The 26,335-nt window shown below is 53.0% G+C and overlaps 3 protein-coding genes across 5 annotated transcripts; 1 reads left to right on the forward strand and 2 right to left on the reverse strand.

The window, feature by feature from the left end:
- Positions 1-603: 603 nt before the first annotated feature.
- Twnk (twinkle mtDNA helicase) lies at positions 604-7,402 on the reverse strand. The gene is made up of 5 exons (XM_040743862.1): positions 6,115-7,402; positions 4,251-4,491; positions 3,766-3,873; positions 3,386-3,527; positions 604-1,690 (listed from the first exon to the last, which is right to left on the reverse strand). Exons 1-5 carry the CDS (start codon positions 7,355-7,357, stop codon positions 1,379-1,381), a joined length of 2,046 nt encoding a protein of 681 aa, XP_040599796.1. The 5' UTR covers positions 7,358-7,402; the 3' UTR covers positions 604-1,378.
- Positions 7,403-8,018: 616 nt separating this feature from the next.
- Positions 8,019-9,098, forward strand: Mrpl43 (mitochondrial ribosomal protein L43). The gene is made up of 3 exons (XM_005063547.4): positions 8,019-8,186; positions 8,284-8,390; positions 8,490-9,098. The coding sequence occupies exons 1-3, from the start codon at positions 8,056-8,058 to the stop codon at positions 8,723-8,725; spliced, it is 474 nt and encodes a 157-aa protein (XP_005063604.2). The 5' UTR covers positions 8,019-8,055; the 3' UTR covers positions 8,726-9,098.
- Positions 9,099-11,511: 2,413 nt separating this feature from the next.
- On the reverse strand, positions 11,512-25,849 carry Sema4g (semaphorin 4G). Of its 3 annotated transcripts, none has more exons than XM_040743847.1 (15): positions 25,718-25,849; positions 21,656-22,166; positions 21,415-21,563; positions 21,147-21,209; positions 17,931-18,029; positions 17,739-17,832; positions 17,479-17,592; positions 17,130-17,293; positions 16,888-17,057; positions 16,504-16,648; positions 16,183-16,405; positions 15,835-15,950; positions 15,561-15,721; positions 15,350-15,411; positions 11,512-13,014 (listed from the first exon to the last, which is right to left on the reverse strand). In XM_040743847.1, the coding sequence occupies exons 2-15, from the start codon at positions 21,777-21,779 to the stop codon at positions 12,185-12,187; spliced, it is 2,514 nt and encodes an 837-aa protein (XP_040599781.1). In that variant the 5' UTR covers positions 21,780-22,166; positions 25,718-25,849; the 3' UTR covers positions 11,512-12,184. The 3 variants fall into 3 exon arrangements, with proteins under 3 accessions (XP_040599781.1, XP_040599784.1, XP_040599790.1); XM_040743850.1 differs by lacking the exon at positions 25,718-25,849 and adding an exon at positions 24,983-25,115; XM_040743856.1 differs by lacking the exons at positions 21,415-21,563; positions 25,718-25,849 and having other exon boundaries at positions 21,656-21,786.
- Positions 25,850-26,335: the final 486 nt, after the last annotated feature.

Genomic DNA, 26,335 nt, shown 5'->3' on the forward strand with positions numbered 1-26,335 from the left:
GAGAGAAGCCCCTAAACTCCAAGTTTTCAACAAACTCCCAGAACTTCTAGCACATAGGAAGAAATGGGGGGATACCAGAAGGAAATAGACGAGGGTAGAGGATTAGAGATAAGAAATAAACTGATTGGATTTTTGAGACAGGGTTTTGAGTAGCCCAGGCTAGCCTGGAACTGTGTAGCTTAGGATAACTTTGAACTCCTCATCTTCCTGCCTCTACCTCCCAGGTGCAGGAATTAAAGGCATTCACCACCACACCCAGCTAGGACTGACTCCTGAGTCTACATTGAGAAATATGAATGGCTCACCTCACAGGGGAAGAGGGACAGCAGGTCAGGCAAGGTCTGGGAATGTGACCCAGTGACCCACACCTGTCAGGGGTTTCATGGAGTCTTCGGTAAGGTAACACACCACCCTGTCTCCCGTTTGCCAAGGGAAGGTCTATGTTCAGGGCTGTGAAGACCCTGTACTTCTCCCTGATATCTGATGGGCTGAAGTGGGAAGTGAAGGCCAAAGTGGGGGAAAGGATCTATTTACTCCCAATTCTGAGGAAATCCAGTCAGCGTGGGGAGACATCTGGTGGACAAATAAGAAAAAGCACAGAAACAAAGGCAATGTTTCATTCAAACTGGAAAAGGCTCTGAGTCCTAACTGCAGCTGTCAGAGGCAGCATACAATGGAATCAGTATCCCAGAGGCAGCCACCGTGGGCTCACAGCTTCTTTCCAAGGTTCTATGGCGATGCAATACAGTGGGAGGAAGCTCCCTTCTTTGAGGCCCTGAGAGTACCGGCTTAAGCACCTAGGTCAGTTCTAACAGGTACACCTACCTTACAAAGCCTGGCTCTACACAGCAGAGAGCAGAGAACAGAGAGGCTTGGTGCCTCTGAATGCCTAACTGCAGGAGTTTCAGCAGGAAGCCTCCTGTTGCATGACAGTTCCGGGGCCTACCGTCACTGTCTGACCTGCTCATTCCCACCTCAGGTTTTAGTACGTTTCTCTGCCTGGACCCTTTCTCCAGAGGTTCACAAGGCCCACAGTCCTAGTTCTCACATGCCCTCTGACCTTTTCAGACTGCCAAATGAAAACTAGTCTGTAAGCAGTCTCACACTATTCACTTTGTTCCTTTACCGAAATGCCGGTTCTTTGGAAACAGACCTTGTCTTTTTTAGTGCTGTGTGTGTGCATATATATAAAGAAAACCCAGCTTTCAGGAGGTCCCCAGTAGCTGCTGAATTCAATTTTCTCACCATGGAACCCAGCCAAAGGCTGGGAAGGTTCCATATCTCAGGACTACATGGAAGAGCCCTAGCAGAAGGCCAAGGGTCTGTTAGCCTGGCCTTTCAAGCTCATTTCAGCAAGCGGCTATGCACAGCTTTCACCTTAAGGACTTGGATCTGGCTGGTAGGAGCTGGGGTCCTGGCCGGAGCAAGTCTCAGCGTTCTGGTGCCCAGCTCCCTTTTTGCCAGAAGAGGACTTTTTGGCCACTAGTCCATTGTCATCCTTGATCTTCTTGAGTCGGGCTTTGCTCTTCGGCGGGATGGAGAAGGTAAGGGAACTCTTGTTGAACTCCAGTGGGAAGACACCTACATCTCCATCAAAACGATTCTTGGACACCTGCAGATACCGTTTCCCTGGCCCAGTCACCAGCTTCCTATCCTGCAGGATCAGAACATTGTCTGCTTCTTGGCTTGCCTAAAGGAGAGAGGGCAGGAGAAAGAAGACATATGAATGAAAGGAAGGCTGAGGCTTCAGGGAGGAGTAGCAAGAATGGAAAAAAAGAGAGGGCTGAAGAGACCACCCAGTGGCTAAGAGCACTGACTGCTCTTTCAGAGGACCCAGGTTCAATTCCCAGCAACTACATAGTAGCTCACAACCATCTCTAATTCTAGTCCCAGGAAATTCAATGCCTTCTTCTGGCCTCCAAGGGCACCAACATGCATGTAATGCAAAGATGCATGAATGGGCAAAACACCCATACACATTAAACTTCTTTTTATCTTTATTTTTATGTGCACTAGTGTTCTGCCTGTATGTATGTATGTGTATATATATATATATATATATATATATATATATATATATATATATATATGAGGGTGCCATATTCCCTGGAACTGTAGTTACAGACAGTTGTGAGCTGCCAGGTGGGTGCTGGGAATCGAACTCAGATCCTCTGGAAGCGCAGTCAGTACTCCTATCCACTGAGCCATCTTGCCAGACCCTAAACAAATTAAATTTTTAAAAAAGGGAAAAGGGAAAAGTACCCCTCATCACCAGGCTCTTTAAACAACTAATCACAATGGATGCTAGAGCTGCCAGATCTCCCAGTCTCATAACCAGCTTACCACTGTCTCAGACTCCAAGCTGCTCCTACTTCTTGCAACACGTCTCCTCTAGAGTCCTACCTACCCAGCTTATTCTCACCATTCATGTATCATTCCACTAAGGACCACCTTTTGATCCCCTAAAGAAAGTACCACCACCAATTTTTTTTTAAAGATTTAGTATGTATACAATATTCTGCCTTCATGTTGGCCTCCAGGTCACCAGATCTCATTACAGATGGTCGTGAGCCACCATGTGGTTGCCGGGAATTGAACTCAGGACCTATGGAAGAATAGCCAGTGCTCTTAACCTCTGAGCCATCTCTCCAGCCCCAAGATTTATTTGCTTATTATGTATACAGTGTTCTGCCTGCAGCATATTCCTGCAGGTCAGAAGAGGGCACCAGATCTTATTACAGATGGCTGTGAGCCACCATGTGGTGCTGGAAATTGAACTCAGGACCTCCAGAAGAGCAGCCAGTGCTCTTAACCTCTGAGACATCTTTCCAGGCACTGATTTTTTTTTTTTAAACTTCTGCATTATTCTTGTCCCATGTCTGTTCCAAAGCAACATACTTTTGCTCCTAACCCTGAATGCCCTTTGGCTAGCTCAGGCCCGATATGTGAAAGGAATTTAGCATACCACTGGAGGCTCTGGTCCTGTGGCCCAGAAGACCTTCCCATTTATTTGATGATCTGACCCTTACTGTCTGGAAACCTCAGTGTAACTTTTGTTGGTGCATCCACTGGAAGTCTCCCTAGACATCACAGGGTGACTCAGATCCCCCTCCCCCAAGTACTTGTACTGCCTATCATAGTTCTCATCCCACCGAGTTGCAATTATGACCTCATTCTTTTCCTTACCAAGATGTGAGCTCCTAGATGACAAAGAACTAACTACAATCCCTTGTATTCCTGGCTCGTGTATTCCTTATGTCATGGCCCCAGAACCACTGCCTCCTGCCTTTTCAGGGCAGTCACGAGGATCGCAGGCTGAGTGAACTTTTTCTAGTTATGCCTGTCTCTAACTCTTCAAAGCTTGAGTACTTTAAAGCCGACTTACTTTGGCTGAGCCAAAAATGGATGCTGTCTGCAGCTCCTTGTCATCATCCTCCTTCCGTGGGTGAATAACCAGAGTCACATGGCAGCTGTTGTCTGTAGCAAACTTCCGAAAGGCTCCAACGATGCAGTCTTGAGCAGCAATCCTGCAGCAGTGAGATTCAGCAAGAAGAGGTCATTAAGTGGAGCACACACAAACTCTTGAGCCACTCACTCCACACTAACTCTCCCAGCCCCACTACACTTTCTACCTAAGGATTCCCACTCTGCTCTCTGGACAACCTTCCACTGCCACGACCTCTTGGGAGACAACAGTACTGTGAATGTACCTAGAGGCCAGCTTCATGAGAAGACGTGTGTTTGAGTTAGACAAGAAGAATTCACCTGTCAGTAGAGAACTGCTCATGACCCATCATGAACTGCAAGTTGTCAATGACTACATGACAGACGTCATAGACGTAGACAGCATGTTGCATTGTGTCTATTACAGACCTGGAAAAAGAGAAGCAGTGATTTAAACAGTCGACGACAAGAAACTTCAGGTCTCTCCAGGGAGAGGAGCATGCATCCTGAAAACTCTGATATCATCCACTCTTCTGACTTCCCATACTTTGGAAACCTGTCTAAAGATACCTGGAAGGTACTCTCATTGGAGCCAGAAAGGGAATAAAAAATGCAATGTGTTATGATCTCTCAAAAATGAGAGTAAAGACTAGGCATGGTGGTGCATGCCCTTAACCCCAGCATTCTGAAGGCAGAGCCTGGTCTACATGGTGAGTACCAGGACAGTCAGAGCTACCTAGAGAGACTCTGCCTCAAATAAAAATTAAGAATATTTTTGAAAAGTAACAGGTCTTTGAAGGTCTTACCTGATGCTTTGTTGTCCGTGGAAAGTCATGAAATAGAGAGGCAGGTCCTCAAAGCGGTCTGCCCACTCCTCATACTTGTCCAGTTGCTCTTCCAGCCGTGTCACAGCAAACTGAGTCAGCATGACCCGGGCTAGTCTCACATTGCTGATCTCAAAGCTACCCCAAAGTGTGTTCACCCCTTGGGTACACAAGTCCAGGGCATACTCACTGATGAATGTTGTCTTTCCACTGCCTGTAGGTCCTGTAGGGGGATAGACACAGCTCTGGGTTAAGAGGCAAGTCTAGTCCTTGAACTAAGATTCTGGTATAAGTTGGGAGGGGAAGCCTCTTTTTTCTTTTCCAGACAGGGTTTCTCTGTGTAGCTTTGGAGTCTGTCCTGGCACTTACTCTGTAGACCATGCTGGCCTCTGCCCCCCAAGTGCTGGGATTAAAGATACCTGGTGGGAAGCCTCCTTTTCACATTGCCAGTGGGGGGCTGGAGAGCTCCAGCAGTACTTAAAGTACTTGTTGCTCTTACAGAGGTCCTGGATTTGATTCCTAGCACCCACATGATGGCTTACAACCATCTGTAAGTCCAGTTCCAAGGGATTTGATGACTCCTGGCCTGAAGGTGCCAGGCACACATGCTGTGACACACATGTAGGTGACACATTCATACACATAGTTTAAACCTAAAAAAAAAATAATTAAATACAGCCAGTGGCCAAAACCCACATACTTTTGTCACCTTATTGTCTAACCCTTTACCCAAAGCAGTGAATTTTTTTCCCGAGACAGTGTTTTTCTGTATAACAACTCTCACTGTCCTCAGACTCAGAGATCCACCTGCCTCTGCCTCCTGAGTGCTGGGGTTAAGGGTGTGCACCACCACTGTCCAGCTGTAAAACCATAATTTCTTTTTTAAATTATTTTTACTTTATTGGTGTTTTGAGGGCCTGTGTATCTGTGCGAGGGTGTCAGACTTGTAGTTACAGGCAGCTGTGAGCTGCCATGTGGTTGCTGGGAATTGAACTGGGTCCTCTGGAAGAACAGTCAGTGCTCTTAACCACTGAGCCATCTCTCCAGCTCCAAAACCATAATTAAAAAAACCACCCAGGTCTGCTCTTCCAGAGGTCCTGAGTTCAATTCCCAGCACCCACATGGTGGCTTGAAACCATCTATAATGAGATCTGGTGCCCTCTTCTGGCGTGCAGGCAGAACACTGTATACTTAATAATAAAATTTTAAAAATTAATTAAAATTAAATTAAAAATTTAATTTTAAAAAATTAAAAAAAAAAACAAGCAGGGCCGTGGTGGCGCACGCCTTTAATCCCAGCACTCGGGAGGCAGAGGCAGGCGAATCTCTGTGAGTTCGAGGCCAGGTTGGACCGACAGCCTCCAAAACAATACAGAGAAACCCTGTCTCGTAAAACCAAACCAAACCAAAACAAAAACAAACAAACAAACAAAAAACCAAGCAGGGTGGTGGTGGCACACGCCTTTAATCCCAGCACTTGGGAGGGAGAGGCAAGTGGATCTCTGTGAGTTCGAGACCAAGCCTGGTCTACCGAGTAAGTTCCAGGACAGGCTCCAAAACAACACAGAGAAACCCTGTCTTGAAAAAACCAAAAAATAAAAAAACCCACATTATTTTATTAGCATAGGTGTTTTATCTGCATGCATGTCTGTGCACCCTAAGCATGCCTGGCGTTCTCAGAGGTCAGAAGAGGGCATCAGATCCCCCTGGAACTGGAGCTACAGATAGTTGTGAGCCATTATGTGGGTGCTAGGAATTGAACTCCATTCCTCTGCAAGAGTAGCCACTGCTCTTAGCCACTAAATCATCTCTCCAGCTCCCAAGCAGTGATTTCCTAAAGAGTCACCTGTAAAGACTGTCAGCTCGCCCTTCCGATGCCCCTTCAGCAGACGATTGAGGTCTGGGAAGCGACTCCAACGGACACCAGCTGCTTGCTCCACATTTGATAGCTCTCCTAGAACCTCCTCACGGAGCTGGCGGAAAGACACAATAGACTTGTGCCAGGCAGGGAGGGCAGTACGAAGAATACGAGGAAGACTTAAGCCTTGGTTTAAAGCCTCCAGGGGACGAGGTTGCTGGTTTCCAGGCCTCACCAAAGAACATCGCTTGGGGTTGAGCTTTCGGGCAAACAGTTTGGCGGCCTCCCAGGACCGAAGGTCATCCCCTAGCCAGAACACAATCCGTCGGAACTGTTCAAGGTAAGGGAGTAAAGCTGGGGGCAGGCAGGCCGTTCCTCGGGGTAGGGAGAGGGTGGGCAGCCCTGTGGACTGGCTCAAGGCCAGGCTGTCCAGCTCACGGCTTGTCAGGACCACCTCAGCATCTCGACGGCTGATCAGTGGTAACCCGAATAGGTTGTGGTAGGCGCCAGGCCGGGGAATGGTGGTCTCCACATACTGGACTTCATTCCCCTGACCTTCAGCCCCTAGCAGCTTCAGGCCACGTAATCCTGAGCCCCCAGGGGTGAACCAAGGGAAGACCAAACTTCGAGTAGAGCGAAGATAACGGACACTGAACCTCTTGAGTGTGTCATCTGTCACCTTGGTAAGGTCAAACATCACACGTGCCAGCTTGGCCTCCTCAGGGTCAGGCAGCTCCCAAAGAGGTATGGCTCGGTTCCAGATTCTCAGGACCTGCTCCCTGTCCGCAGCTTCCGGGCTCTCAGTAAGCAGGATTCCCTCTTTCGCTCCATCCCCTCGTCCCTCCACACTGGCCTGGAAGTCTTCCCAGCTCCCTTCTGCTAGGCTAGTCATGCAGAGAAAGTGTCCTGTGGTCTTGTCAATGAAGAGGCAGAAGGAAGTGGGAGAATCCTTCTTCAGATTGCTGAAGTCTGAGAACCCCACAAAGGGGCTTGGTGCCCGAAGACAACTGTGGCCATCGTGGAACGGTATCCCATGCGTCCGTAGATACTGGCGGATTTCAGTTGTGGTCACAGGCGACACAGGCTCCTCTAAGGCCGGGAGGGCTTCCTTTCTGTACCTTCTGCGAGGGGGGCCTGGAGTCAAGCTTCGGGGCAGGCCCCTCCGGCCCATCCACTCCCCTCGCAGCGGCAGCAAGATCCGGACGGGGTGCGCGCATCGGAGGAGCCACATTCCTGACGGAGTGGGCTGCCTCTACGGCAGTAAGTGCTGGTGTCTGGGTTTGGTGCCTTCACTAGGCCAGACCCGAAGAGCCTTCCACAGGGCACCCCGCAGGGCTCACTACAGCAGGCTCCTCTCTATCTCTCCTCCAGCTTCTCCCTTACGAACACCCGGCCTAATCCCCTTCGCTGTGTAAACATGGCAGCTTCGCGCCTCTGTCGGTCCACGCACGACCCTTCCACGGCCGCGTCCCTCACAGCCGCTCTCCACCAGCTCACGTCTAGGACCCTGCACGGCCCCTCGATCCAAACGGCGCCTCTGCATCATCTCCTCACCTCTACCACCCCTCCACGGCCCGTCCTCGCCGTCCTCATCTGCACACCCCTCTGCATGCAGCCTGAAGCCCAGCCCACTCCCAAGCGCCCTCCTCGGCTCGCAGCGCTCACAGGGACCCTCCACACATCCGGAGCTCACGAGCTGCGGCCCGGCCCTGTCACTGCCTCCCGGGCTCTACCCTGCGCTCCGGGAGCTCCACGCCACCGCCTCCAGCTGTGCGTCACCTCAACTTTCTACTCTTCTCGCCCGCAGCGTGGGTCGCCCGCACGCGCCACTCGCTGTGCCCTCGGAAGCAAAACTCTCCGCGGAGCCCGCGAACCCGGAACCGGAAGTCGCTGGTTGGCCCCCGCCCTCCCGCTCACCGTCCGGTCGCCATGACTGCGCGCGGGACTCCGAGCCGCTTCCTGACGAGCGTCCTCCACAACGGGGTGGGTCGCTACGTGCAGCAGCTGCAGCGCCTCAGCCTCAGCCTCAGCCGGGATGCGCCCTCGTCCCGCGGTGCCAGGTGAGGCCCGCGCAAGCGGGAGGACCGGGGTGAGGGGGCGGGAAACGACGCGACTGGGTCCGGGTCAGCGTGCTCACACCTTCGCCGGGCCTCGCAGGGAGTTCGTGGAACGCCAAGTGACCGACTTCGCCCGGCGCAACCCGGGGGTCGTGATCTACGTGAACCCGCGGCCGTGCGCCGTGCCCAGGATAGTGGCCGAGTACCGTGAGTGGGGCTGCGGGAGGGCGGGGTCCCGGCTCGCCCGCCGGCTTCTCCCCGTGTGTGGCCTCGGACTTCCCGCTCATCCCCACGTCCCTCTGCCAGTTAACGGGGCCGTGCGCGAGGAGAACGTCAACAGCAAGTCGGCGGAGGAGATCACGTCGCTGGTGCAGAAGCTGGCCGACCAGTCCGGTTTGGATGTGATCCGCATCCGCAAGCCCTTCCACACGGACAACCCTAGCATCCAGGGCCAGTGGCACCCCTTCACCAACAGACGGACGGCCCCCCGCGGGCTGCGGCCCAGAGAACGCGAGGACCCCGCTTCGGCACAGGCACGGTAAAGAGCGCGAGGAAATGGGGTCCTCTTGCGGATGTCAAGCGCAGGCAAATGATTGGAGCCCACCGGCGGGGGCGTGGCCCGGGATAAAGGAGAGCTGACTGCGATTGCCCACTGCTAGGTACCGTGACCTTGCCAACACCCTAATTCTGGTTCCGTTGGCCTCTTTGCAAGCCGAGATGTACAGGGTCCTTGTTTTCTGGAATCCCAATGACAACTGATTTCAAAACACAGTGCACGGTCTAGAGGCTGCCCTCTGAAGAACTCGCGATGTCCTGTTGCTCTTGCTGGGGCCTGACATTGGGCAAGGCACCGTGTGTCTGTGAGTGTTTGTGTGCAGATTAGAAAACTGAAGTCATTAAACGTACCCGAGACTGCGTTTGGAGATTTATTTATTTGTCATGTGTGTTTTACCTGCTTGTGTGTCTGTGCATGCAGTACCCCTGGAGGCTGGAGTTCGGTGGAAGGCCCCTGGAACTGGAGTTACAGACAGTTGTGACTTGTAGGCTCTGGGAATTGAACCTGGATCTTCTGAAAGCAGCCAATGCTCTACCTGAGCCATTTCTCAGCCCCTCGAGGTCATGCTTCAAAAATGCGATTTTTCAGCTGGGCATTGGTGGCACATGCCTTTAATTCCAGCACTGGGGAGGCAGAGGCAGGTGGATCTCTGTGAGTTCGAGGCCAACCCGGTCTACAGAGTGAGTTCCAGGACAGCCTCCAAAACAATACAGAGAAACCCTGTCTCGAAAAAAAAAAAATGTGATTTTTCTTTTCAAGACAGAGTCTCACCATGGGGGCTCCAGCTGTCCAGAAACTCTCTATGTAGGCCACCTGCCTCTGCCTCCCAAGTGCTGTGACTAAGGGTGTACACCACTATGCCCACCTCAAAATGTGTGCATATTTTAAGCATAAACCCTATTTTAATTCTAAAACCAGAAATAGCATAAAACCTTTCAGTGGTTAGTGTCAAAGGCAGAGCAGTTTCCAGATAACAAAGCTTGATGTAGTTCTAACTGCACTCCTACCCAAAATTCTTGGTACAGAAATGAGCCTGTCTCTTTCCCTGATCAAGGACTGGGAAGTGTGCTGAACAGCTTGTTAGGGGCAAGCACAAGGCAGCCAGAAGAGTCTTCCAGGCCTAAACAAGGCAGCGACTAGGGATTAAGAGCATTTTCTGGCCCTCTAGAGGCTCAGGCTCAATTCCCAGCATCCACATGGTAACCTACAACTGTCGGTAACTCTAGTTCCAGGGGATGGCTTTCCTGGTCTCTGAGGGCATCAGACACGCTGGTGGTACACAGACAAAACACCCAGACACATAAAGGGGCGGGGCGGGGCCGGGCGGGGCCGGGAAGGGCCTTGGTCTAGTGGCACAGCTTTTAATCACCAGCACTCAGAAGGCAGAAGCAGCCAGAAGGATGAGTTCAAGGCCAGCCTAGTCTATATAGAGGGTCCCAGAGCAGCCAGGGCTACATAGAGAGACCAAGTCTTTAAGAAAGAAAAGGGCAGGGCTGGCCAGATGGCTCAGTGGGTAGAGACAATCACTGACAAGCTGAGTTTGAGCACCAGAGCTCACAGAGTTGAAGCAGCAGCCCACATTTCCTGAGGTGTTCTCTGACCTCCACACATATCCTGTGCATGTGCGTGCACACGAACAAGCTGGGTGTGACGGGCATCTGTAGTCCACATCGCCAGGACATTTTAACCTAGGAGCACCAGTGAGATTCCTACCTGAAACCAGCCAGAGGAAGAGAGTAGCCAGCAATTCCTGTGAGTTCTTGAGCTGCCGGGATCCTGTCACCCTCATCACCAGTGATTAATATATGAGCCTTAGCCAGTGAGTGGCCCCTGTGCCTGCCCAGTTCAATGAGCAGGCGTGGAGGATCTCATTGCCTATGTAAATATTTTTATGGGGAGCAAAGCCATCCAAGATGAGGAAATCTCTGCAGCACCTTCTCTATCAGCCAGAAACCTGTCCCTGGTAAAGCCAGTCTAGACCAAGCAGACACTCACAGCTGTGGGAAAGAGGGCTTTTATTAACCAGCATGACGGGAAGCAGAGCCCAGGCTCCCCATTCCATCACATGCCTGATCCACCCACCTAGGTGATGAGTGGGGGGCATTCCTGAAGAAGTACAGCCATTCTCACAATAAATACATTCAGTGGGGGTGGGGGTGGGAGAGGCATGGGTGAGGGGCAGTAAAAACTCGTGGGGTTCCACGTTCTCAGCTACAAAAATAACAGTCATCCTCACCCAAGGGGGCTGGGAGAGCTCAGTCAGGGTTGATTGTCCCATATGGGCCTGGAGACATCTGAGGCCTTGGACCTTGAAAATGCCCTGGTGAGGTAGGACAGGAATGGGAGCCAAGCACCCAGACTCCCAGCCTCTGCCCTTTGCATAGTTCCAAGAACGGGCTTCATGTGCCAGGTGAGATGACCAATCGCTTCCCCCTGCTCTGGCCTAGGAGAAGCAATCGCTTGGTCCCTAAGAGGGAGGCTGGCTCATTGAGTGCAGTGGTGGTCACGTGTCCTAGTTTTGTGAGGACAGCTAAATGGCAGGGGAAATCTCCCTTTGAAATATCCATGGACCAAACCTAGTAGACACAGGTCTGACTGAGGCAGCACAGGGAGGTCCCGAGTGTGCATGTGGGCGGAGATGTAAGCAGATGACACGGGTGTGTTACCACATATGCATGGGGGACGCACATGCCTGGAGCATTGGCACTCCTGCATGGGAGTGAAGAGGAGAGGGTAGGCTGACTCACAAGAGCTACGGGGGGGGAGGGATGTATGTTTCTTACCGCCCAGACTGGCCTATCCCCAGTCTTCCTGCCAAGGGTTGCCACATGGGGCTGGGACTGGAAAGAGGACTAGACAGGAAGGTGACAGCTGGGAGGGGCCCCGGGTCTAGGAGGAATGAAACTAGGATGCACCAAGAGGAGGAGGGGGAGGGGGACACCAGCCCAGCTGACAAGCATTCTCCCATGTGCACATGCGAATGTAAGCAGGACTCGGGTGGCTGGTAGAGAGAGAGGTCTTGTCTGGATTCGGGGCTACCCAGCACACAGAGCTGTGCGGAGGGTGGTGACATTGAGGCCATCTGGACCTGCAGAGCCCTGCCTGGGGAGAGAGGAAGGGTGGACAGCTAATGGGTTAAGAGGACAGTCCTCCTCCCGAGCCTCTGGTTAAGGGCTGGAAACTGGGTTTGCGGAGTACTTGGTCCTGAGGGAGCACCTACCTTTGAGGAGCACCGGTAGGCCTGGGCTGCTCACGTGTGTGCCTTGGAGACTGAAGAGGGGGGGTTGGCTAACCATGGCTCTGGCCAGCCCTACAGAGACATCAAAAAGTTGGAAGAGGGGAATGGAGTCGGGAGCATGAAGGGGGGTGGCTGTGTTGGGGAGGCAGAGGCCCAGCCCGGGGCAGGCAGGCTGGCTTGGAAGGGCATTGGCTTGGGAAGCTGGGCTCAGACAGAGCTCTCATCTAGCTGCTCCACAAGCTGTGTGTGCTTCCTCTTCTCCAGGATGCGGCTGAGCTCCTCTGCAAAGGAGCAGGGTCCGGCTGGCGCTCCATTGTTGCTCTGCCTCAGGAGCATGTAGCTGTTGCCATTCATCCTCCGGAGCCGGCTGGGCAGCGCCACCAACCCATTGGTCAGCTCGGCCGGGGGTGGCGGTGGCGGTGGAGGGGGTGGGGCTGGGGCTCCTTCCCCAGGGATGATCTGGAGGCAGCCGCTCTCCAGGCCCCCAGCCCCCTCCCCATCGTCACCTTCATCCTCCTCTCCAGGACACTGGCCTGAGACTGTCTGCAGCTGCACGGCTGAGCCCCCTGCCCGGCCAGCCCGAGCTAATGAGTATTTTCGCCTTGGACCTCGTCTGCCTCCCTTCAGACAGGCCACATAGAGGAGGGAAGTCGCCAGGATGAGGCAGAGGCCACCGAGTATAGCGATGGCTGCCACATAGAACAACCTCATGTCGTGTGCCAGCTGTGCCCCTGGCGTGGCGGGGGCTTGTGGAGCTGGGGCAGGGGTGGCCGGGCGGACTGTGAGGCGGTAGGAAGCCAGCAGTGTGCGGAGACCATTCTCCTCAGCGTAGCAGCCATAGTGGCCGCTGTGCTCCAGCCGTGTGTCTGTCACCAGCAGCCCATCCACCCCCACTCGGTAGCCATCCTGCCCGTCACTCAGGCTCCTGCTCCCGTTGAGTAGCCACAAAGCTCGGGCCAGGTTAGATGGCTGGTCACAGGGCAGGAGGACATCATCACCCCGGAGCACAGAGCGGGTCTTGAGTGGTGGTGGCGGTCCTGGGGAGGATGGAAGAGGAAAGATGAACATCTGCCCATCCCAGCACTGGAAATGGCAAGATGGTAGACAGCTAAATCCTTGGCACCAGGCACCGAGTCTGGAGTCGGTGACAGGTGAGCAAGCCTGTGAGCACATGCTCCCCAGGGCGCACCCTGGCCCTTCCTAGGAAGCAGGCAGCGTCTCCGGCCTTGGCTCCTCTACGCTCCTCTGCCCTGTGATTTCAGTGCCTGCCTTCTAACAGAGTCTCCTAATCTTTACCTTCAGCACAGCTTCCTTTCGGGAACACCAGACTCGAATGCGTGCCGTGTGCTGGGAATCTCACCAAGCCCAAAAGCCTATTCGTCAGCCACCAGATCCTTGCTTTGAATTGTGACCACCAGCGCTGTGCTTCAGGACCCGGGAGTCTCCCGTGCATCTCTTCCTCATGTCTACCCTCATGAACCTCTCAGACCTGTTCATTCTCTCCTTCCATGGCTGCCTGCCCTCCAGCGCCCTCATTCAGTCTCTGCTCTCTGCTACTATGGCTGATCCCTTGAAAACACAAATCTAGACTGAGGAGAGATCAGTGAGTATAGGTGTTTGCTGCCAGGCTTGACAGCTGAGTTCAATCCCTGAGACCCACATGTACGAAGGAGAAAACCGACTCCCCTAAGATGTCTCACACATCCACATCCCACACATACTTGTGAGCAAACTACATGTAGTTTAAACATTTTTAATACTAGGGCTGGAGAGATGGCTCAGTGGTTAAGAGCACTTGTTGCCCTTGCTGCCAAGGGCCTGAGTTTGGTCCCGGCGTCCACAAGGTGGCTCACGAACACCCAGAACTGTAGGTCCAGAGAATGGAATACTCTCTTCTAACTTCCAGGCACCAGGCATGCACACAGTTCACATACAGAGATGCAGACAAAATGCACATGCCTTTAATCCCAGCACTCAGGAGGCAGAGGCAGGCAGATCGCTGTGAGTTTGAGGCCAGCCTGGTCTACAAAGTGAGTTCCAGGACAGCCTCCAAAACAATAAAGAGAAACCCTGTCTCAAAAAACCAAAAACTAAATAAATAAGTATGTAAAATATTTTTAAATGTTTACTAAGCCAGGCAGTGGTGGCACACGCCTTTAATCCCAGCACTCGGGAGGCAGAGGCAGGCGGATCTGATCTGAGTTCTGAGTTTGAGGTCAACCTGGTCTACAGAGTGAGTTCCAGGACAGCCAGGGCTACACAGAGAAACTCTGACTTGAAAAACCAAATAAATAAACAGCAAAAAAACTTTTAACGATACGACTCTGATCAGATTATTCCTTGGTGTAAAACTCTGCAGAGGTTTCCTGTTGCTTTTCATATAAGGATCAAAACTGTCCACAAGCCCTGCTCACCTCTCCAGTCTCTTCCTCCTGAGCTCTCTCCTCCTACTGATCCTGCCACTTGAGTGTCATTGCCCTACTCATAGCCCCAACCCCTGCTTGGCTAGCTTGGACATGGCACAGTTTCACTCAAAAGCACAAACTTGAATCCAGCTGCTTCAGGCAGGGTTGACTCTGACCCTGCCACCTTGTAACTGGGTAACCATGGACAGTCTCCTTATATTCCCCAGGCCTCAGAGGGGATGTCCCTCATGGGGATGACAATGGTGCCTCTCATGTAGAGTGCTGTGAGAATAGACACATGGACGTATTTAGATCAGTGCTTGGCACGAAAGTGCTCAGCTCTGATAACTGACTCTTTTTTTATTCCTTCTGATACCAGTTTTGCTACACGATCTTTTTTGGGAAAAAAACACATTACCATTCTGCACCTCATTGTAGTTACAATTATTAATAATTTAGTTATTTGTAATTATATTCCCCACCACTTAGGCACATACTTTATTTATTTTGTTTTTTTGAGACAGGGTTTCTCTGTGTAACAGCTCTGGCTGTCCTGGAACTTGCTCTGTAGATCAGGCTGGCTTTGAACTCACAGAGCTCCATCTGCCTCTGCCTCCTGAATGCTGGAATTAAATAAAGGTGTGAACCACCATTGCCTAGCCAGGTATATTCTTTAGATGTGATCATAAAACCCTAACTAACTCACTAACTCCACCCCATCTCTCTCTGTGTCTATTTCTGTCTCTGTGTGTTGCTAGAGAGTAACCCACATGTCAGGCAAGAAGAGCTCTCTGCCAATGAGTTACATCCCCACTTGTCTCCAAGGCTCCAGCCTGTTCCCTCATTTACAGTTTAGTTGGGAAATAAGCATCCACTGAGCACTCACCCTGTGCTGGGCCATCCTTACCAAAGCCACACAAACCCAGCCACTCAGAAATATCCACCTAAGTCTATGAATTCCACTTACCTGTATCCCTGCTGCCCTCACAGCCTCGGTTTCCTCTCTCTATGTCCTGTACCAGTGCCGTCCTGGGGACAGGAAATCAAGATTCACGAACAAGAAGAAATATGTAGCAGGATTACCAATAACAGCGCACATCCCTTATGGGTCGGTGGGCTTTTGTTCTCCATTGAGGACACATATACCCCATCCCTACTTCCAACCTCTACCCTGGGACCTGTTGGCTACGGTGGTGGCCACCATGCAGGCCTGGGTGCTGGAGTCCCAGCCACAGTAGGGGTCCCGAGCCAGGATGCAGTCATAGCAGGAACGGTAGCGTGAACAGCTGGACAGCGGAAACTGGATGACTCCACTAGCAGCTCCCACATAGAGGCTGTGCTGGAACCAGAGTGGACAGTCGGTCAGTAGCCTCCCCCGCCCCCCCCCAGTCTCAACCCAGCCTCCCCAGTCCGCTTCTCTGTTAGCATATTGAGACCGGAAGTCAGGTCTACCTGCATGGGAGAGATGACTAGATTGTCCACAGACTGGGGCTCCCTGAACACTTGGATCTCTTCGATAATGTGCATCCCAGCGCTCAGGACTACGGCCTTGTGGATCCAGCCATCAGCTGATGGACAATGGGCAAAAGTCAGAACCCAACAGTGTGATCTGTCCTCATACCCCGCAGGAGGCATAATGGGAATAGCTCAGGAACCGTAAGGTTAGGGACGAGGAGGCAGCCACCAGCGGCGGTCCCTCAGGACACTGGGCGTTCCAGGCCAGTGTGGTAGGCACTACTGTGTTCAGATGCACTGATAACCAAGGCCATCAGGGAAATCAGGGATTTGGGTCAGAAGCACCTGTGCCCAGAAAGAGCAGGTCATAGGTGGGTCCAGCAGGCGTGCGGACGTGTGTTCCCGTGAGACGTGTGTAGCGTACATTGCGCTTCAGCAGCAGGGGCCGCGCACGTGTGGGCACCACAGGCCGAGCCATCAGTGGGTGCAACTTCACAAAGTCCAGGACCAGGGATGGCAAGTCTCGGGATGAGTTGTAGCCTTGGCTGCGCAATGAATCTGTGATGCACTGGGTGGGGGGAGGTGGTCAGTCTCAGGACTCCACCACCTTCCTGCCCTCCCCGGGGCTTTGTCTACTCAGCAGAGGCTCCAGGCCTGAGTGCTCACCGAGCCAGGCCGGGGTTCAGGCACCCCACCCTCATAGCGGCCCCAACGCCGGGCACCATCCTGGTACTCCATGAAGGGGCCTGTGAAGACAGCCTGCATCTCAGCCAGGTCGTAGCGGCAGATGGCTGAAGCCTCCAGGGTCTTCCTAGGAAGGGGGCATAGGGGAGGACTTACTCACACTAATCGGAGCCTGCGGTCCAGCTCCACCTCAGGCCTATGGGCCTGCCTTGTGCATCAGTGGCTCTCAATGCCCTCTGGCCCTAGGATAGCTTGACACGCCTCGACACTTCATTTTACACCCAGCCCTCTTGCTAGCAGATCATATCTCAGCTCCAGCCCTTAATTTCCTCAGGTCCCCTCCTTTCCCAGCACCCCTGAGCTTACCACTGTGTAGTCAGTGTGAAGACTGCATAGAAGTGTGTGTGGGCCGACGTATCAGCATCCAGGCTGCAGACGCCACGGAGTGTCTCATACTGCGGAATGTGGCAGATGAGACGAGCCTTCAGGAAGGACGTCCACTTCTTCTGCAGGATCTTTTTTCCTCCCAGATCCCCCTGAGGAGGCAGGACACAGGGTCAGGGTCAGAGGTCTAGCCTCTCCCCGTGCCCTAACTTCGTCATAGGCACCTTGCACACACGGGCTACTCTAGCCACACGGTGGCTGCTGCGGCTCTGCGTGAAGCTGCTAGAACCTTCTTCACGTTCCATGAAGAAGTAGTAAATCTTGTCATCGTCACCCATGGCACTGGCCTTGCTCTCCCGCACCAGCACAGAGAATACAAACTCAGCATCTGTGGGTTGAGTATTCGGGAGGCTTATGAAACGGACTGAGACCTCTCCCTAGCCACGCCCCTCCCTCTCCCTCCATAATACACAGGCTCACCTGGAGACTTGGGAATAGGATGGTCATCTGCCCAAGGGAGTAACAATATGAAATAGACCCCACCCCCACCATCCCGGGCCACACCCTCCTAACCATTGAGCCAGTGCATGGGTGCCTCCTCAGTTCTCAGAGAGTGTGGGTGGCGGCTCCGGCGGATGTCAGGGATGCTCCGGAATTCATACCGTGTAGCTGTGTAGAGGCCTCCATCTGAGGCAGGGACACCCAGACATGAGATACATGTCATGTACAATAGGGAACATGGCATGCATAAATGGCGAATCCTAGCAACAAGATCCACATTCAGATCATAGCATTCTTGTGGACGAGGACTGGTAGCAGGAATGCCTGCTCACCGATGATAAGGCCTGTGAAGCCGCGGGCTGGGTCATAAGGACACTTCTCCTTTCCCTCCTCGAAGCTAGTAGGCAAGATGAAGGCCTCAGCATCCTGGAGAATGAGGGTCCCGATCAGTCAATGGTCCTGAAGACATGCGAGGGCAGGCCAGTCTGGGGTTAGCAGTCAGGGCTAGGGGCAGGGTTACTCACAATGGCTGCACAGAGAGGCTGGAAGGCGTGTGTCCCGCATGCATAAAAGTGGGTGGCATTGAGCCGCTGTAGGAACCGCACGTGGTTGAAACACTCCGTCTATGGACAAAGGGAGGCAGTGATATAAGTCCTCTGCCTGGATATAAGCCACCTCTGTTAGTCAGGCTTTGCAGTCTGATTCCTGCCCCCCACCTACAGGAGATACTTTCCAAGATGCCTCAGATTACCTGCCCCCACCCTGCCAGCTTCCCTATATCTGTTACCTGCAGTCCCTCCACCTACCCTTCTGGCATTGGCACTCAAGGACAGAGAAACAGCTCTGGAGAATGACAGCATGACACCTGCTCAAAAGTTACTTTTTTTGGAGACAGGGTTTCTCTGAGTAACAGTCCTGGCTGTCCTGTAACTCACTCTGTAGCCAGGCTGGCCTTGAACTGACAGAGATCTGCCTGCCTCTGTCTCTCAAGTGCTGGGATTAAAGGCGTGTGCCACCATTACTCAACTCAAGAGTTACTTTTAAGCAATGCTCCTCCTCCCTAACCTTGAAGCTCCCACAAACCCTGACTCTCTCTCTCTGTTGTCTCGCAAGCAATGTCAATCTCACTATGTCCAAGAGTGAGCAAACTCCCATCCTTCCTGACACAAATCTTCCCTTTTTTTTTTTTTTTTTTTGGTTTTTCGAGACAGGGTTTCTCTGTGGCTTTGGAGGCTGTCCTGGAACTCACTTTGTAGACCAGGCTGGCCTCGAACTCACAGAGATCCGCCTGCCTCTGCCTCCCGAGTGCTGGGATTAAAGGTGTGCACCACCACTGCCCAGCTTAAATCTTCTGTCTTAACCCTGCTTATCCAGTCTTTCCCCCTCACCCCGCATCCACCTGGCTCTGGTCCAGAAGCATCGTGCCTGCTTCCTCCCCTCACCCCACATCCAGTCCCTCTCCATGATTCACTGCGCCAAGTGGTTCTCGACCTTGGCCCGCGTCACTGTTCTCATCCAGCACAAATAACCCTCACCTCCTTCTTGGACAACTCTAGTGGCCACCTGACCCCCTTCCAACCTGCTATGCTACTCGGAACAACGTTTACTCAGTGAGTGAGGGACACTCCAGAAGTAAAATTCAAACAGCACAAGGAGGTCTGTTGTCAACAGCCTCTCGTGTATTCCTGTCTCCCTGCGAGGTGGCCTGAGAAGGAGACCGCAGACCCCATGTCTGAAGTTTCTGTTCAGAGATCCACCTGTCAACACCCTCTCCCAAAGCACCACGGATGTAAACCAGACCATGGCATGGTAGAGCTCCTGATGCTCTGAACACACAGTCCCCCAGGCCCCAACTGCTCCCTCCATCTCCAGCCACACTGGCTTTCTCTGCACCCCTCAGGTGCCCTAAGCAACTGTCTGGTTCTCCTCCCTCATCCTCCTGTTTGTTACCCAGAGTTTGAATCCATGGAGGACTCCTATCTCCACTTACTCGGTTACCTGCTGGAGCCGTCATCTGTGTCTGTCCTTGTCAGCCTGATCAGGCCTTCTTTCTAACCCCTAGGATGCCCAAACTTTCCACTCTTCTTCCTGTCTCTAGACTCAGTCTATTTTAATCCACCTGGCATGTGGGACAAGACAAACATCCCTAGAGTCACTGCCTAAGACAGATGAAGGGCAGTTTGGAACGGTGAGCTTGGAAAGCAGACACATGTATCTTTACTGGGCGACTTCTCCGAGCCTTAAGGATGTCACTGTGCACTGTGACATGGGAATGCTGGCCTTTGCAAACATACTGGACCGCTCAGTTCCTCCTTTGAAAATGAATGCCCTTCAGGACGATGCTTTGGGACATTCTCTGACACTTTGCTGCCCAAAGTCGTCTGGAAACCAGAGACAGCAGCTTCAGATGGCTGTTCTTGAGCAGCAACACCTTGGGCCCTTTCCAGACCTACTGATCTGGAACCTATGACTCATGTATGAGGGCCTCCAAGGCAACAAACAGTACGACTGTCATCGTCACAATGAAGCCCAGACCCTCCGTTGGGCATTTATGATCTGGGTTCACCTGCCCCACCAGCTCTGTTTATTAACCACAATGCACTGAGGCAGCCTCTGACAGGCAGTTCAGAGTCTCTAGGTTGGTGGACTGAGCTATTTCTCTTTTGTTTTGAGACAAAATCTCATAGCCCAGGCTAACCTCAAACTTGTTCTGGGCCAAGGCTTTCTTTGAACTCCCAATCCTTTCATCTGTCTTCCAAGGGTTGGGATCATTGGCATGCACCACAACGATGCCCAGTGTAAATGTGTACCCACCCTCCCTCCCTCCCTCCCTCCCTCCCTCCCTCTCTCCTCCCTCCCTCTCTCTCTCTCTCTCTCTCTCTGTGTGTGTAGCCTCAGCCTCCCAAGGACTGGGTTTACAGACATATGCTACCATAACTCGATTGGAATGTGTTAGGTTTTTTTTTATCTACTTATTTCATGTGTGCGTGTGTATGCCTATGCTGTGGTACACATTAGAAAGAAGATCAGAAGACAACTTGTCTCTCCTTTCACTATGTGGGTTGTCAAGCCCTGGTGGCAAGTACCTTAGCCTGCTGAGCCATGTCGCTGGTTCAAGAATGTATATTCTTAAAAAGCTCTCTAGCTAGGTGTGGTGCTGCACGCCTTTAATCCCAGCACTCGGGAGGCAGAGGCAGGCGGATCTCTATGAGTTTGAGGCCAGCCGGGTCTACATACTAAAGTCCAGTTCAGCCAAGGCTACATACTGAGACCCTGTATCAAAAAAAAATCAGTAAATAAATATAGAAGGCTCTCCAAATGGCTGAACATAGCCAGACATGACCCCCCCTCTCTGGAGACACCCTGCTTTTTAGCTAGAAAGGACTAATGCTTGGCTAAAGTCCCTCCACGAACACGAGGTACTTGGACAAGCATTCCAGCAAAGTCTCATTTTTCCTATATGTGAAATGGGAATTATAATGCATCATAAGATTGTTTTAGAATTAGACCTCGTTGTTACTTATTAGCAGACACTTATTGTTATGATGGTAATTTGAGATCCGTCCCCCAGGCGGGGGACTAAGATACTGTGACAAGCCAGGCCTGTCTTTCCTAATGTTCATCGTGGTTGTGTAGCTGGCTGCACATCTGTGACACTCCACGTGCGTCCCTCCCAATTCTGGCACCCGGGTTAGGAGAAGAAAGGAGAACGGCGCAGGGCCGATCACATGATCACATACCTGGTTGTTCTTCCCTTTCTGATGACACTTGCTCTGCATCTCTGGGGAGGCCTCCCAGTGGATCTGGGGAGAACAAAGGAACAGACTGCAGTATTGACCTCAATATCCACTACCCGGAGGAGCAAACAGTGGGCTCCGGAGTGCCGGACAAACTGGAGAGCAGTGGGCTGGAAAAGACAGTGCCGCTCAGAGACTGGAAGGCTGGGAAAGGAACTGAGGTGCCAGGAAGCTGAAGCCCCCATGGCTGGTCCAGATGCCAGGGGCTGACCTGCTTGTGAGCCCCATCTCCTATGTCACGGGCACTGAGAGAGAACAGGGCGCCTCGGGCCCCCACCAGCAGCCTTTCGGAAGCCTCCTCCAGCAGGAGTGTTGAATAGTTCTGGGCTTGGCCCTTGAAGTGCCGGATCTGGGAGAGCTCTGGGAACAAGAGAGGCAGAGAGCCATCTGGGGGGGTTGCTTCCTACCCCCAGCTCTGGTAGACATAGCCTTGCAAGGTTGGGGACTCTAACCTTCATAGGAGATGGTCATCCGTGGGGTGGCATCTAGCTCTCGGGACGGTCTCCGTAGTGAGGGTCCAGGGACTGCTGTTACTGTGAGGAAACTGAAGAGGAGGGGCCCAAGCCTCCCCCACATCTTCCTGGGGAAGTTCAGACCAACCAGACCCCAAAGGCAGCCGGGGCCAGAGTCACAGGACTGGAGGGAAAGAGCAATCGCTGGGGTCAAAGGCCAGGCCGTGATCACATGGAAGGTCAGGGGTCATGAGGCCATAGGGATCAAGTCGTCATGGGGCCACGGAGGATCCTGGAATGGGGGAGACATGGAGCCACAAGGTTGTGTGGCCATGGAATCACAGCTCAGAAGTCAGAGGGACAGATGGGCGGGTCACGTGCTTTTCTGCATCGAAGGCAAACTCCATGGAGAGTGGGCATTGGAGGGTCCCAGCAAAGTTGTAGGTAACTGAAGGGGTCACCTTGCCCCCAACTGAGGGTGTGGAGGGGAGTTCCAGTTTCTCTCTGATTTCTGGAGGAGGAAACAAACAAACAAAAAAAATCAAAATCCCTCTAATGGAAATCTCTTTGATCTGTGTGGAAGATGCATGGCATTGCCCAGACTTCAGGGGCCCTGAAAGAACTCCCTCATCAGGACAGACTCACAGACATTCGGTTCATTTCTGCTCTGGTAAAGAAGGCTGTGGTGAAGTTACTGTAAGACCCTAGACTAGCTTTAACCAATACCCATGGTAACAGCCCTCGCCCAGTCAGAAGACTGCTTGGGGCCATCTTGGTAGAGCGAGCGTTGGCTCTCAGATTGGCCTGTTCCTCCAGCCGCACTGCCTGCGGGGGTGCTTCAGCAGGAAGGCCTGGGCAGAGTCAGTTAATGGGCCTTTGTTAGTCTTGTCCTGTTTTCCTTTGTTTTTTCTTTCCCATTGGCCTGCGAGCTCCCTTTGGAATTTCTCTTTAATTAGACACTCTCTTTGGCATTTTCTCTGAGGGGGTGCACATCTCTGCCCTGCCCATGAGAGTCCATACTGCACCCTCTGGCTGGGCATCTACACGAGTCGCTACCTGCTGGCAGGCGGCAAGTGGGAGAGGGTGGAGCGGGGTGCAGGCATCCAGGCCCCTGATCTGCACTGGTGTAGTGTCTGTGCAGGAGACTGCAGGGTGTGCGAGACCAGCTAAGACCTAAGCAATGTCGAGACAGTAAACAATGGGATTCTGAGACTCCTGGCCACCTTTAGTGCCATAGCTGAGGTGGAGGTGGGTGATATGGCCTTCCTCTTATCTCTGGGGGACTTCCAAAGATTTCCTGGACTGGGCAAGGTGTGGAAGAAGCCTGATCCACCCAATGTCATCAGACACCCATAGGCAGGGTCAGAGGGTGTCACCAGCCTCTCCTTTTCCTTCTGGGTCAAATATTAACTATATGGCCTTAAAGAAAGGGGAGGGATCTGGAGCTAAGCAGAGAAACAGCAGGAATTTGGAGGGTCTGTTCAGGAGTTAAAAGTTAGCCTGTCATGACAGGGAGAGTATAAGGGGGCGTCTGAACCACAGACAGGGCCTCAAGCTCTTGTTTTGACAGCTGGGGCGAACAGGAAGTTTCAGGGTACCTGAGCTCCACCTGGCTGTGAAGGCACACCTGTTTACATTTGGGGCCTCCTATTTGCTCAGCACAGAAGGGGAGCCTAGGGCTAGCTGAACTGGAAATTAGTGCTAAAGCTCAGGCAGGAAGAACACATCCCAGATCAGAGGAACCACTCAGTGTGGAGTGCATGGGCACAGCTGTGCATTTCTTTTGAGTCATGTAGTTCCCGAAGAGCGTGACACACTTACTCACAAGTGTGCACACATGTTCGTGTAGGCTGGAGAGCACATGTATTTACAAGAGTCATGTACACACCCGTACAGAGGCTTAGCAAAAGTATGTTCACACAAAGGGCCAAGGCCACACAAAGTAACACACACACATAAGGTTGTGCACACAAAGGGCCAAGGCCACACAAAGTAACACATACACACAAGGTTGTGCTTCCATGCCACCCAACAGTGGTTCCCAAATCCTCAGAGGTGAACAAGCCAGGCTACACACATTGCTTCCTATCCAACAGGAGTTTCTTGTCCACACACATTTGTACAGGGGCATGCACACACAGTTGTTGATAGTGGGCCAGGCACAGTGCACACATGTATTCCCAGTCCTCAAACACAATTACACGCAGGCAGAGACAAGCACTCATGAAATGCATAAAGGGTATGGCTTTTGCTGCAGGCTTGGTGGCTGCCAGGGTCTGCTGGGGTGAGGTGCACAGGAGACAACCCTAACATCTTTCCTGAAAGTCCTGGTTGTAAAGCCAGCTCTCTGTCTCTCTCTGCCTCTGTCTGTGTCTCTGTCTCTCTGTCTCTGTCTCTGTCTCTCTCTCTGTGTGTGTGAGTGTGTGTGTGTGTCTCGAGGCCTCTGACCTGGGGGCAGTGTCTGAAAGGGAGAATGGATAACTAACCCAGAGAGGAAGAGGCCCTCAGATTTAGCGAAGGGAAGATGGAATGCTACCTCAGCAGCCTTCTTTCCCCCTACAGACCCGACTGCAGTTCTAGATCAGGGGAGCTGGGCTGAAGCGTTGAGGCTCCCACTTAACCTGTCGGAAGGGCCGGGTTAGTGGGCAGGGGTGGTGGTGGAGCATGCCACCCCCTCCCCCAGCACTAGGAGGGTTCAAGGTCTGCAGTTCACACCCCATACTTCACTCCAAGTTTGGGTTCCTTCCCAGGGCCTGCCTGCTGAACTCTGATCATCTTCTGTTAGATCCTAGGGTGGAGAAAACTGGGGAGGGGAGGAGCTCCCCCAACAACAGGTTCAATAGACTCCCGACCTTCATCCCTGATGTCCACCTGCCTGGGGTTAGCAGTATTTCCCTCTGCCCAGTAGGATGGCGGTCTCACCTGGCTTGAAGGCGCCTCTCCCTCATCTTCCCCTCCCTCCACCATCCTGGACAGTCCGCTGTTCTCTCCTTTGATCAGATCTAACCTCAGTATCTACTGCTGCAGCTCGAGGACAAGCTCTCCTTCGATCCCGCCGGACGCCAGGAGACATGACCCAGATCCGGGAGAACATTGTTCTCTACGCGGGTCCCTTCCCCGCTGCGGACCCCGACTCCGCAAAAGCGGGTCTGCGCCCTGCGCGACCCGAGGCCTGCCCTAGCCCCTCTAGAACCCTGTATGCGGGACCGGGGGTCTCGGCGGTAAGAAAGGCCTGGCCTAGCTCGGAGGGTGGAATGGACGTGGACAAGGCTTTGCGCGACCGCGGCCCCCGGCCCTGCCACCGCCCGCACTCCCCGCCTCCCTCACCTTTGCGCTGGGATCCGGAGCCATAGAGACAGCGACGTGCGGCTCCGCGGCCCCACAGCACCAGCTGCGGGAGGAAGGGGCCGCGGCCGGAGCGAGGCGGGGTGGAGGCGGAGCCGGGGGTGGGGCGGGGGCCGAGGGCGGGCCGGAGGCGGGGGCGGGGAAGGGCGCCCGCCCTCCTTCGCGCCCCCCACCACGCACAGCAGACAAGATTTGTAGGAGATATACTCGAGACCCACGGCTCCTGGCGTCCCCTTTCTTCCAGGCTCAGTCGATCTGGGTACCGCCCGCTCCTTAGTGGTGGTGGTGGTGGGTTCTCACCACTGCGTGCGCCCTAAAACTGGCTGAGCCTGCCAGTCTGCCCCGGTCCTAAGACCCCTCCCATTTACCTTTTGCAGGGACGCGTAAACCTCGGGTCCCTGAGTCCTGTACTCTGCTCTCTAACCTGCACTTCTTGCAAAACATGTTTACCATGCCCTCCTGCCTTTGGCCTAGGGTGCGTGAGCGCAGATGGGGACTACAGTAAAGGCACCAGGCTTCTGCGTAGCTCCTGGTTCTTAGTTCAAGGTGTATGGTTCCCCCACCCACCCCCGCCATGCTGTTCAGTTTGAGGTGCGAGTGGGTGAACTGGGGACCTGGAAGAATGGACAACACACAGAAAATGCTCTTCATGCATAAACAAGCCACGATCATGCGCACGGATTCATTCAACACATCTTAGTCCAAACGTAGGCTCACCTCAGGGACTGTGTTTCTCATTTCCCATCATTCTTCTCTCCAAACTTTCAGTTTTCCCAGTATACCAAACAGCCTTTGCTTCCCAGCTTCAATCTCCTTTCCCAACTCCTTTAGGATGGTCTTGCCTGCAAATTCAGACTCTCCTCCTTCCCAAGGATTATTAGAATGAATCTAGGGCAGGGGCTGGGGCTCAAGGGTACAGCGCTTGCATAGCATGCAGGACACCCTGGTTCCATCCCCAGCACCACAGAAGACCAAAAACAAAATGAACAGCGGAACTCAGCCTTAAATCCCAGTGAAACCTGAGTTTTGACCACGAACACCCCCACCCCACCCCACCCCGTGACAATATTACAACGGGCAAGAGGACCAAAGGAAATCGAAAGAGCAGACTTGCACGTGCCTAGATGTTTGATGAGCCTGAGGAGAAATTTCATTCCTCTTCCAGGATTCCCCAAAGCTCATACAGTTTGGCACTCAATCCATACAATCTCAGAGTCTGGACTGTGTGTTACTGCAGACTGCTAGACAGAAGGGCCCAGCTCACACTTCCACCCCCTGCTAGAGTGTCTCCTGGCACTCTGCAAACAGGATTCTCAGTGTGTGGGGTGCAGTGGG

The sequence above is a fragment of the Mesocricetus auratus genome, unplaced genomic scaffold (assembly GCF_017639785.1).
Source record: "Mesocricetus auratus isolate SY011 unplaced genomic scaffold, BCM_Maur_2.0 Super-Scaffold_4256, whole genome shotgun sequence".
Lineage (NCBI taxonomy): Eukaryota > Metazoa > Chordata > Mammalia > Rodentia > Cricetidae > Mesocricetus > Mesocricetus auratus.

Bases quoted from the DNA above. Each gene is read 5' to 3' on its own strand.
- Twnk (XM_040743862.1), bottom strand. From the start codon at position 7,357: ATGTGGCTCCTCCGATGCGCGCACCCCGTCCGGATCTTGCTGCCGCTG. The intron at 3,528-3,765 runs GTGAATTCTTCT...TCACTGCTGCAG, and splicing joins GAGCAGTTCTCTACTGACAG to GATTGCTGCTCAAGACTGCA. The intron at 1,691-3,385 runs GTAAGTCGGCTT...TCTCTCCTTTAG, and splicing joins CCATTTTTGGCTCAGCCAAA to GCAAGCCAAGAAGCAGACAA.
- Sema4g (XM_040743847.1), bottom strand. From the start codon at position 21,779: ATGTGGGGGAGGCTTGGGCCCCTCCTCTTCAGTTTCCTCACAGTAACA. The intron at 16,406-16,503 runs GTGAGCACTCAG...CCCCCCACCCAG, and splicing joins CTGAACCCCGGCCTGGCTCG to TGCATCACAGATTCATTGCG. The intron at 13,015-15,349 runs GTAAGTGGAATT...CATCCTCCCCAG, and splicing joins TGAGGGCAGCAGGGATACAG to GACCGCCACCACCACTCAAG.
- Mrpl43 (XM_005063547.4), top strand. From the start codon at position 8,056: ATGACTGCGCGCGGGACTCCGAGCCGCTTCCTGACGAGCGTCCTCCAC. The intron at 8,187-8,283 runs GTGAGGCCCGCG...CGGGCCTCGCAG, and splicing joins CCCTCGTCCCGCGGTGCCAG to GGAGTTCGTGGAACGCCAAG. The intron at 8,391-8,489 runs GTGAGTGGGGCT...TCCCTCTGCCAG, and splicing joins CAGGATAGTGGCCGAGTACC to TTAACGGGGCCGTGCGCGAG.